Source organism: Balaenoptera ricei, chromosome 10 (assembly GCF_028023285.1).
Source record: "Balaenoptera ricei isolate mBalRic1 chromosome 10, mBalRic1.hap2, whole genome shotgun sequence".
NCBI classification, from domain to species: Eukaryota; Metazoa; Chordata; class Mammalia; order Artiodactyla; family Balaenopteridae; genus Balaenoptera; species Balaenoptera ricei.
In genome coordinates this window covers 53,711,296-53,723,867 of record NC_082648.1, presented here as the reverse complement: position 1 = coordinate 53,723,867, position 12,572 = coordinate 53,711,296, and the positions used below count along the sequence as shown (strand labels likewise).

At 38.6% G+C, this 12,572-nt stretch overlaps 2 protein-coding genes across 3 annotated transcripts in view; one reads left to right on the top strand and one right to left on the bottom strand.

The window, feature by feature from the left end:
• The window catches only part of C10H12orf56 (chromosome 10 C12orf56 homolog), a 74,801-nt gene extending 63,895 nt beyond the window's left edge, over positions 1-10,906 (top strand). Inside the window, 6 exon segments of the mRNA XM_059937372.1 lie at positions 1,765-1,888; positions 3,987-4,061; positions 4,686-4,760; positions 7,574-7,634; positions 7,637-7,742; positions 10,780-10,906. Of these exon segments, the coding sequence (XP_059793355.1) occupies positions 1,765-1,888; positions 3,987-4,061; positions 4,686-4,760; positions 7,574-7,634; positions 7,637-7,742; positions 10,780-10,906 (568 nt within the window).
• The window catches only part of XPOT (exportin for tRNA), a 148,094-nt gene that overhangs the window by 108,481 nt on the left and 27,041 nt on the right, over positions 1-12,572 (bottom strand). The gene's annotated exons all lie outside the window — the stretch shown is intronic.

The following is a 12,572-nucleotide window of genomic DNA, read 5'->3' as shown; positions in this document are numbered from 1 at the left end:
GGATTAGAGACCTAAATGCAAGACCATAAACTATAAAACTCCTAGAAGAAAACATAGGCAGAACACTCTTTGACATGAATTGTAGCAATGCTGTTTTGGATCTGTCTCCTAATGCAAAGGAAGCAAAAGCAAAAATGAACAAATGAGACCTAATTAAACTTAAAAGCTTTTGCACAGCAAAGGAAACCATTGACAAGACGAAAAGACAACCTACTGAATGGGAGAAAATATTTGCAAATGATATGGCTGATAAAAGATTAATATCCAAAATATAAAACAACTCATACAACTCAATGCAAAAAAACCCCCAAACAACCCGATTAAAAAATGGGCAGAAGACCTGAAAAGACATTTATTCGAAGAAGACATACAGATGGCAAACAGGCACATGAAAAGATGCTCGACATCACTAGTCATCAGAGAAATGCAAATCAAAACCACATGGAGATAGCACCTCACATCTGCCAGAAAGGCTATCATCAAAAAGACCACAAATACAAATGTTGGTGAGGATGTGGAAAAAAGGGAACTCTTTTTTTTTTTTTTAAAGTATTTATTTATTTATTTATGGCTGTGTTGGGTGGGTCTTCGTTTCTGTGCGAGGGCTTTCTCTAGTTGTGGCAAGCGGGGGCCACTCTTCATCGCAGTGCGCGGGCCTCTCACTATCGCGGCCTCTCTTGTTGCGGAGCACAGGCTCCAGACGCGCAGGCTCAGTAATTGTGGCTCACGGGCCTACTTGCTCCGCGGCATGTGGGATCCTCCCAGACCAGGGCTCGAACCCGTGTCCCCTGCATTGGCAGGCAGACTCTCAACCACTGCGCCACCAGGGAAGCCCCGAAAAAAGGGAACTCTTGTACACTGTTGGTGGCAATGTAAATTGGTGCAGCCACTATGGAAGACAGTATGGAGGTTTCTCAAAAAATTAAAAATAGAACTACCATATGATCCAGCAATTCCACTCCTGGGTATATATCTAAAGAAAATGAGAAACACTAATTCGAAAAGATACATGCACTCCAATGTTCATAGCAGCATTATTTATAATTGACAAAATATGGATGCAACCTTAGTTTCCATTAACAGATGAATGGATAAAGAAGATGTAGTGTATGTGTGTGTATGTATATATATATATATATATATATATATATATATATATATATATATATATATATATATACACATACACACAGACACACACACAATGGAATAGTACTCAGCTCTAAAAAAGAATAAAATTTTGCCATTTGCAACAACATGAATGGACCTGTATGGTGTTACGCTTAGTGAAATAAGTCAAACAGTGAAAGACAAACACTGTATGATATCACTTATATGTGGAATCTAAAAAATAAAACTAATGAATCTGACAAAAAAGAAACAGGCTCACAGATATAGAGAACAAACTAGTGCTTACCAGTGGGCAGAGGGAAGGGGGAAGGGGCAAGACAGACATAGGGAATTAAGAGGGCAAACTACTACGTATAAAATAAATAAGCTATAAGGATATATTGTACAAAATGCGGAATACAGCCAATATTTTATAATAACTATAAATGGAGTATAATCTATAAAATTTTTGAATCACTATATTGTATACCTGAAACAAATATAATATTGTAAATCAAATGTACCTCAATTAAAAAAAAAGAATGGTCTGCAATGCTTCATACTTGTAAGTATAATTACAGTTTCTGCAAACTTAGTGTCACTGTTATTTTTTTTTTTAACTTTTCTCATTAATTGCCTTTATTTTTTTTTCAGGGGAACACTATTTAACCTCTTGGTAATTTTAATTAGCGAGCCTCAGATTCCAAAATCTTGTTCTGTGTTTGACATCCAGTTGGTGGCTGATTCAGCTTTGGTTGAGATGTCCTTTGATGCTGAGGTGAGATGAGAATTTTGGAATAGACTAACTACAATATATAGGGGTCCTGGGTTCTTCTATGTGGACCATGACATCGTAGAGTATAGAAAGATAATTAAATCAAAGAGTAAATATGTTGTTATTAATCTCAAAATTTAGATAGCTATTCTGTCAATATTACTATTATGTCCATTTTATATGTTTTAAAGTATGCATACTAAGAAAAATAATTAGTATTCTTTATACATTAGATACTTCTGTTTATATTTGTCTCTATATAAAATATTTACATATATAATTCCACAGCAAGGGTCTAATGGGTAAAAAAGCACTGTCTTAGGGATTTTAGGATTAGCGTTCTTGTCTTAGTTTACCATTTCCTTACCTATAAGTAGTGCAAACTTAGAGTTGCTTATTTTTCTAAAGTTTTACTAAAACATTAGAGATATCAAAGTGCCTATAATGCACTTATTCTGAGAGCATAAATCAGGCTATTATTCGTTTATTTTGAGTAGGCCAACACAGAATTTCTTTAAAGGATGGGACATGATTTCATAGTTCTTGAACATACAATCAGAGTTATGTTTTAGAAAACTCTTAAATTCACTCATTCATTCAATAAATATTTATTGAGCATCTGTTATGAGCTAAACAGTGTGCTAGGCAGTGGGGTCCAAACGAGAAGCAAAACAGACACAATCTCTGCCCTCATTAGTTTAGAGTCGAGTTGGATAGACAGATATTAGTCAAATATAACATCAATGTGTTATAGCAGACTGTATACAGGGCATCTATGATACCAATATCAACAGTGGAGTGAGGGAATTAGGGATGAAAGAGGAGGATGGAAGCAAGACTGACAGGCAGAGGTGTTAAGAAGCTAGTGCTATAGTCCAGGTGAGGGATGTTATGGGCCAGAAGGAAGCCTTCCTTGACCCCTAAACAAAACTAGGCTTCATTTTTAGAGCTCTCCTACCTTCCTGTGGTTTTCTTTCATAGCCCTTGTCTCAGTTTGTAACTACGCAATTTATGTGATTATTAGACTGATGTCTGTTCCCCACTAGACTGTATATTCCATGAGGGCAGGAACCATGTCTCTTGTTACTCTCCATTAGTACAGCACAGTACTCCAACTAGTACAGTGTCTGATGCATGTTTGTTGAATAAATAAATGAAAAAAAGGGATAGTAGTTGTGAAGAGAAAACATTCCAGAAATTTTTAGGAAACTGAGTTGATAAGTTGATGGGAAAATAAAAAGAGTTAAGATTAGATGACTTCTAGATTCTGGCCTGGGTGACAGATAAGAATTACAACAAGAAGAGTAGGTTTAAAGGGGAAATAATGAGCTTGGTTTTGGATTAGTTTATTTGATTTGCCTTTGATATTTCCATATGAAAATATTTAGTGGGCAGTATAGATAGGTCTGAATTTCCTGTTTTTGGATCTGCTGATCTTTTGCACCTGGGCTATTAGTGAAGCCATGAGCAAATCATATAAATTCTGGTTCCAAGGTATAAAAGAGTGGGAGATTTCAAAATAGAGCTCTTCCTTGCAAAGAATACTGTCAGGGAAAATGTGTTGGCCTGTAGCATGCCTACAGACACAGTTCTTTCTCACGCACCAAGTGGCCTATGGGCTAGAAGACAGCTTCACCAACTGTTTGGATTTCTTGAGAACAACAGCAACAAAATGTCTCTAACCCTATATTTATCCATACCACAGAAGGAGTTATCCTTCAAGTTGGGCATAAGACTAAATTCGCCGGAGAATCTCCCACTTTAATTCTGGGGAGCATATTTCTACATTCTTGAAAGGAAGCAGGGTTGCTGATCTGAATGATTTTGCAAATCAAGTGTGCAATTTTTTGTGTGTTAGTATTCTGTAGGACCTTGTATCTTCTTTCCCTGACCCATTTTCTTAGCCATTATTAAATGTGCACTCATTTTATGAGAGCCACTTTTTTGAGAATGACTGAATCAAACAGAACAAGAAAATTAACCACACTAATATTTTCTGTTGATCATAAATTCTTTTATAAATACTTAAAGAGAACCAGGAGAAATGATCATTTTCTGACTCTGCCAATGATATTGCATTGATTACTATTTAAAATTCTAGTTACAGAAGCTTATCCTGGAATATACAGATACAGCTACAGCACTTTTATATGAGATACTTCTTGACTTTCAGCAGGTACAATACGTTTTTATTATACATACTATATTGTGTGATTATTATATATGTCATGACTATCACACGATATATATATTATATGATTAATAATATACCTTAAAAGGGCTTCCCTGGTGGTGCAGTGGTTGAGAATCTGCCTGCCAATGCAGGGGACACGGGTTCGAGCCCTGGTCTGGGAAGACCCCACATGCCGCGGAGCAACTGGGCCCGTGAGCCACAGCTACTGAGCCTGCGCGTCTGGAGCCTGTGCTCCGCAACAAGAGAGGCCGCGATAGTGAGAGGCCCGCGCACCGCAATGAAGAGTGGACCCCGCTCGCCACAACTAGAGAAAGCCCTCACACAGAAACGAAGACCCAGCACAGCCAAAAATAAATAAATTAATTAATTAAAAAAAAATAATATACCTTAAAATATTTGTATTAGAGATAATCTCCAAAATCGGTTGATTTAAATGATAGTACTGCTTTTGCTCTTAAGTGTTCATCTAGCTTATTTTCCTAAATACTGATTTTAAAGATTTGATTAATCAGGATAAAATGTATTTGAGAATGAATATCTTTTTAGGTATCTTTTTACAACTTGAACTTCATGAATATAACTTGTTTATTTCCTTGAATCTTTTAGGGAAATCTTGGATTGGGGTCATCAAAGTTTGCTATTAGCTGGATGATGTCCTTTCTACAAAGTCGTCCTCCCATAGTAAGTATCTAGAAGCAAAAACAAAACTACCACTCAAGGCTAATGAAACAGATGCTCTTGTGCTTAATTAATAAAACAAAATTTCTCTGTAAGTAGTCAAGTTTATAAAACAGAAGAAAATGTAAATTTGATGATTTTATTAACCAAAATAAAATGTTTTTATATTTGGGGCCTGAATGTTTAAGGTACTGAAATGACATCTTAAATGTGATCTTTATTTAATGAAAAGCCCTAAGATATATGCAGAAAACAGAATATTAATATACTGGCTGTATAATTAAGTGAAAAAAATGAACATTTATCTTAAACACTGAGTGTGAGTTGGCAAGTATGAATAAAACACTTTTAATACTCTGGCCACTCTGTCCTGGCAGCCGCCATCCTGGTCTGTAATATCACCATCTCTCTCCTTGACACTATAATTGCATCTATATGGTCTGTCCTATCTTCCCACCGGACTACAGTCAGAGGAACCTATTCAAAATAAAAATCGGATTATGTCATCCCTTGCTTTAAATCTCTCGTAATAAAGAAAGATATTAACAAATAAAGACTAAACTTCTTAATATGGCCGACAAGGCTGTACATATTATGACCCTACACCCTCATCAGATGCCTCACTCTTCCATTTCGGTCTCATACCCACTGCTCACCCCCAACACCCCCAACTCTGTCACAGGATCTTTACCATTCCCTCTGTCTGCCCTCCTCAAACGCTTTCCCCTCCCTTTTCCACCTAGTTAACTCCTACTTGTCCTTCAGGCCTCAGTGCTCCTTCCTGGTGCAGGGTGGGGGGGATGATTCTCTCACCTCTGACTAGGTAAGATTCCCCCATTATGGGCACACAATCATAGCATGGCGTCTTCTTCCTCTTCTTCATAGGACTTGTCACTGTTGCAGTCACATGTGTTTGTGTTATTATTTGGTTCTTTCTTGTGGTAGCCATTAGTGTCCACACATATTCTGGCTCTCTCTCCTTCCAGGCACGTAGTAGGAGTGTACATCCCTCCCCACTTGAAATTAGGCGGCTCTCTGTTTTTGCTTTGGCCAATGGAATGTGAGCAGAAGTAACCTATGTAACTTCTTGCGCAAAGGTTTAGGAGCCAGTGCATGCTTCCCTGCCTTCTTTTTTCCTTCTGGCATGGTGACTGGCAACACTCCATATGGTCCCGAGTGACTACAATGAGCAGAACCCCCTACTGACCCTTAAGGGACATATAGCGTGAGCAAATAATAAACCTTAGTTGTATTAAGCAAAGCATTGACGTTTTGTGAGATTTGTTACCACAGCATAACTTACGTCTATCATGATTGATACAATGTCTTTCTCCCCAAACAGACTCCAGGTGCCATAAGGGTAGGAGCTATGTCTGTTGTGCTAGGCACATAATAGATGCTAAATAAAATATCTGCTGAATTAATTCTAATAAAGGCTTTATCCCCTAATCTCTTTTCATGTCCCCAAACTTACTTTCCCTCTATTCATTCATGTATTTGTCTATTCAATCAACATAGATTTAAATGGAAATCTTTTCAAAAGGTAGTAACCCAAACTAAATTTTCGTTGCTAATGGAGGATTTGACATGTGATATTATGTTCTCTTTCCATATATGAAGATGCCTCTCTTGACCATCAGTGGTTTTCTGCTTTGAAGTATTTTTCTAGAGTGATGTTGAGCCTGTCCTAGGGAATCTAGATTCTCTTGCCAGATCTCTGTGAAATATGTTTCCAAAAACTTGGCTGGAGGCAGAGGGTACACTTGTCAGTAGTACAGCCAATTACCTTATACAGAGACTGAACCCAAGAACTTGGCTCCTTTAGCAGCACATAGACCCCAACCAATCTCAGGCCCACTTCAGAGTGTTGTAAAGTTATAGTCATTCCCAGCCCAGAAGCTCTTATGTGCAAGATGCAAAACCCTTCCTTTTTCTGTGCGGTGGTTCCAGACGAGGTCCTAAAAACTACAAGCAACAGGAAAGTTTCCTTATCAACCTCTAGGGTTGGTTCACTAAAGGAACTGAGTTGATTATGAGCCCAGACTGTGACCATTAAGCATGTCAGGCTTAATGAAAGATGGCAAAAGGACCACTAACACTGTTTAAAGCTTTGGTATTAACCCATTTCTAAAGAGTTTGGATAGAAACAGAACATCTGAGAGAAATTTGCAAGCAAGGAACCTGTTGGGATCATTGAATACACCATCCCAGTCAGCGCTGGCTGATTCTCTTACTTGGTCACAGCAAGATGCTAAAGAAATTAAAAATTTAATCCCCATATGGCCATTGCTTTGTTTCCCTGCTCCAGACTCTCTGACCTCAATCTGCCCGACACAATACCTAGTCAATATGTGTAAATGGATCTGAATTGGGGAAACCTCACTTCAAATCACCTGCCCTACTTAGGAATGGTCTGTAGCAACATCAATAGAAAAAGCCACATTTATTGGTACTAATTTAAGGGGCATCCAGAATGACCTGCTTATTAGAGCCTGAAAGAGCACTAGTTTTCCTTTCTGTTTTTTTACAGGAGCCTAAATTTATATTTCCAATGTTCTCCTTCCACTTCGGAGCCAAACTTCTTTGACAGTCAGTACTAGTTCTGATCCTGCTTGCAGGGGGACAATTGGTAAACCCAATTGGTCTATGGTCTGGTGCTCTCTGAGTACCATTTCAATAAGAAATAGCACAATACAAGGGCATTGGTGTAAGGGTGGTGAGGACCTCAGCCTAGATTTTTAGTTGAGATTCCAGCTGATGTAGGTGCTCTTACAGGGGGCATGCAGACTACATGTAACTGCATTTTCCTTGTATAGATTACTTTTGTGGCCAGAATTGTGAAACGAGTGGTGAAGGGGCTTTCAGCTTCATTTCAGCTGGCCAAGCAGTTCTGTTATACCAGCAGTTTCACATCCTCAAGAGCTGCCTGCAGTACAGCAAGACTTTAGCTGAGTATATTAGGAAAGACTACAGAGAAGAATTCAGGTAAGAAAAAGTCGGAATCTTATCTGCAGTAAAATCCACTTATTTCTGATTTTCATGCAAAACTACAACACTGCCCAATATTTAGAAGATTAAGTGACAAAGGGAAATTCTAATTTTTGTTTTTAATAATATTTTACTTTGATAAAATAGTTACCTTACTGTGGTAAGGTAGGATTGGGGGGGGGGGGCAGGTGGGCGGTGCTCTAAGAACCACTGCCACTTGAAGCACATTCCCAGGCCAGAAAAGACTAGGGAAACATCAAAGCTCTCTCTGAAGAACTGTTTCTCCCTCATTGCTTGATTTCAACCAGCATCTATCTCACAGAATCATGTTAATGATTTTAACATGCTGTGAGTAACGGAAAGTAACAAACCCTACTAAAGGAGATGATATATTATGGGTTGTGAATTAACTGAGTCACTGGGAAAGAAAAACAATTGATAAAGGAGGATCGATGAATGCAGTTATTAGGGGTTTTTTGTTTGTTTGTTTCATTTACCCCTCTCTTACTCTCCATAACAAAATAGTAAGAAAGAACATTAGCAAGCCTTTGTTTCATTAGTCAGCTTGTTCTGCACCTCAGGGGTTCCTACTTCTATTTATAGGCTGCCAAAGACAAATGCACTTAGCCATACAACCCTGCATTAGCACCTATCAAGGAAAAAAAACCTAGGTTGTGTCTAACTTAAGATGAAAAGGGTGCAGCAGGCATAGCTTTGCTACCAGTTTGGATGGAGACATACAAGGATGTGGAGGCATATATTATGGCCTAAAGATTTGCCTTAAAAAATGTTACAGTCCAACTTGTGGATCCTGTTTTTCCTTCATGTGGTTTTATACCATAGGTTCCACTCTGGCTCCCATAAAAGAGTTCTGTCGGGCCCACTCTGAGTTGGTGCACGCAACCCAATTTTTTCCTCACTTTTTTTGAGGTAAAATTCATATAGCATGAAATTCACCATTTTAAACATTTTAAAGTGTGCAACTCAGTGGCTTTTAATACATTTCACAATGTTGTGCAACCATCCCCCCTATCTAATTGCCGAACATTTTCATCACTCTCAAAGAAACCTGTTACCCATGAAGCAGTCACACCCCAGGCCCTGGCAACCACTAATCTACTTTCTGTCTCTGTGGATTTGCCTATTCTAGACATTTCATACAAATATAATCATACAACATATGGCCTTTGTGTCTGGCTTCTTTCACTTAGCATGATGTTTTCAAGGTTCATCCATGTTGTAGCATGGATCACACAAACCAATTTTTAAAAATTAGTTATGCACATTTAAAAATCAGAACAATGGCAAAAATAGTGTCACATGCCTACATGACAATAGTTGGTCAGGGCTCAAAAGCAGCTACCTTCTTAGGTAGATCATGCACTGTTTAGTTTGCCACTGTCTCCTCTCTCCGTCCTTACTCTTACCATTCCTCCTACTATGTTATCTGTGGGCATTTAGGTTTGTGATCCTTGTTTTTACACAAGTGACTTTCAACCTGCCATGCATAGAATCAGTGGAGGGACTATTAAAAAAAACTGATACCCAGGTCTCACATGTAGAAATTCTGTTCAGTTTGTCTGGGGTTGCGCCTCGGCATTGACATTTAAAATGAACTGTCCGGGTGATTCTAATGTGCATCCAGGGTTGACAACCAATCTTTTAAGCCATCTGAGAGGCTGGCTAAAGATTTTCTTACTTTTGTCTCTTCCCTGGCCTTTGCTATACAGTTGACCCTTGAACAATGTTGTGGTTAGGGGCGCCAACCGCCATGCAGTTGAAAATCCACATATAACTTTTGACTCCACCCAAATTTAACTACTAAGAGCCTATTGCTGACCAGAAGCCATTCGATAACATAAAGTTTATTAACACATATTTTGTATGTTATATGTATTATATACTGTATTCTTACAATAAAGTCAGCTAGAGAAAAGAAAATATTAAGAAAATCATAAGGAAGAGAAAATACAGAGCACTGTATTGTATTTATTGATACAGTAAGTTTACATTGTCTTTGAAAGATGAACCGTCTGTCTACCAGTATCTACATTAATATTGTCTTATATGATTCAAAACTCTGTAGATGTTACACATATTACTAACACTAGACATCAAAAATGAAAAGATATGAAAAAGAAATTTGTGTTTATTTACAGGCATAATGATTCATGCATTGATAACAAAGAAGCAACAGTATGATTGCTTCATGGTAGCCTAGCTTATACAATAATGAATGAATCGTAATAAAATTTTTATGGCACACAGTATTACAGTCATATTCATAATATAGTATTGGAAATAAGTTACTTTTTTTAAAAAACCACTTACCTGTTATGATAGGCTGATATGCAGTTTCTCCAGTTACCAGAGAAAGACGCATACTCTATGGTACGTAATTCTTTGAAAGCAAAGTTATAAAACATAAGAAAACTAACACATTATTAATTCTATATTAAACATCACCTTATGCCTATGTAAGGACAGGCTATCCACTTCAATATAAGTCTTGCTCACGATGTTCTAGACATATATTTTTGTATACTTATTGAAAAAAATCCAAGTATAAGTGGACCCATGCAGATCAAACCCATGTTGTTCAAGGGTCAATTGTACTTTTACTGAGGCCGTGGGGACGAACTCTCCTCTTCCCTCTTGACTTGGCCCTAGTGGTCACCCCAGCTTGACTCATTTCAACTCCCTGCTATGTATAGCCTGAGAAAACAAGACGCAGGAGCCTCAGCTCACCCTGTGGTGAGGACAGTCCTGGCTTCCTTATTAATGCGTTGATAACTGATACATTATTAATGCAATTCGCTTTGCTGAAGCAAAGTGCTTCAGTGAGCTGAAAGCCACACATATCAGAGGTCTTCTAGGTCACAAATGGGGGAGGTTGGAGGGCTAAAAATGCTGCAGGTTATTAGACTCCCACACCCAACAACGCTACGCCAGTAAGTGTGTACGTACTGATGTGACCAGCGTGAAAAGTCTTGTTTTTAAAGCTCTCTATTTTGTTTCTTTTTATGATATGCAGGTACTTTATTCACATGCCAGCCTTGGAAAAAAGGCTCCCATTATGTTTCCCTATTACCCAACCTACCACTCAACTTTTTCATGAAGTTCTGAAATTGGTTGAACAGAAACAATGTGTGAAATGTTAATAAGAGTATAAAATGTTAATTGGGAGTCAACTTAATATTTATGAGAAACATTTTTTGATTTAATATCCAGCTATTCCTGTGTTCTATAAACAAAGATTTTATTTGAAGGTTCCATCAATACCTCTCTAAGAGAAATGTTTAAAGTTTTTAATCTGCTACAAAAAAGAAACTGTTTAAATACACTGACATACATAAAGTGGGGCGAAAGACTAGCGTTCTTCTAAAAGAAAAAGTTTCTAAAGACATAAAGGAAACAGAAACCCAGGAAGATCAAATGTAGAAAGTGCAGGCTGATGAGTTTTGTTGTGTAATAATGGTGAGTGGCATGAAGCCACTGAAATATCCAAAGGTAAATTGTTGTGGGGAGTATAAATTACAAAATGATCACATTAGAGAAATGCTGGGCAATAGGATGATACCCTCCTTCTCCACCTGCAAAAATTCTAGTGACATAAGTATTCATGGAAGAATGAGCAGAAGAATACAGGCATAGCTATAAGGAAGGTCAGTTCCTCATTTATCATGGGGAAAGAAGCTTGGATTTTCTTCAACAGCACTGAATGCATTCTTCCACTCTGTTTCAGGAACCTGGGGGCTAATGTGAACAGTGCTGTACAGTTTCTATGAAAGAGAAACTGTCTATTAGCAGTTATGGCTCTTCCAGTTATTTAAAGAATGTCTTCACTATATCTTACGGTAATAAGCTAATTTAATCCAACAAAAACCTTAACTTTGGCATCCCTGTGGAGCTACTGAATTTGGGCTTCTAAGAACTTAGGAACTGGGTCCTCCATTCAACTTACAACTTAAGGGAGGATCAGAGAAAAATCCACCACCAAAGAAAGAGCTCCCAAGCCAGATCTGCCTGTGCTGTGCAGTGGAGAGAGAATTAAACTCACTCAGGACATCTTATTTCTGGTTCTGGCTAAGCCACTAATCTGCTGTTTGACCTGGAAAAAGTCAGGTCTCCTTTCGGGGCCTCCTCTGCTATGTGGAAGGGTAGGGCTAGATGTTCTCCAAGTTCTCTTCCAGCTCTAACATTCTCTGCCTGTGATGAGACACTTCTTAACACTCTGTAATGGGGTAGTGCATTCCTCTGCACTCTGGCTCAGTGGATGATTTCACATTAATTTCAACAATCCTGCTTTCTTTGGACTAAACATTTCTCTTCTGGCTGTCATCAGCATTGCTCCAGAAAGTGTCCAAGGCTTCTGCACTGTCACCCATCCAGGACTATAAGTCTTCCACTTTCTAATCTGGGGACAGAAAAGGGAGCAAAATGCTGTTTATGAGTGTCCTGGGCTGTTAGATGAGGGATTATTCCCAAGGGATGGTTAATCAGAAGAACTCTCAAGACAAAGGCAAGCAGCACTTGAAACTGGACAAATGATGGACAGTGGGCTGACTACTGGTGAATGTGGAGCCTGCAGAATGACGAGAGGACCAACTCAGCTCTGCCTCAGCTTCTCGGCAGTGCCCTGGCTCTGAACAAGTAGCAGTGAGGCTCTGGAGAGGGCTTGGGGTCTCTTTCCCATGTGCCTTCTTGCCCATGTTGCTTCTTCTCTCCCACTGATCCCTTCACTCTGAAAGCATACTTTATCTCATCTCTGGGAGCAAAAGCTCTATCCACATGTAGCTCAACCTTTCCATGTAGGGCTTAGTCAGT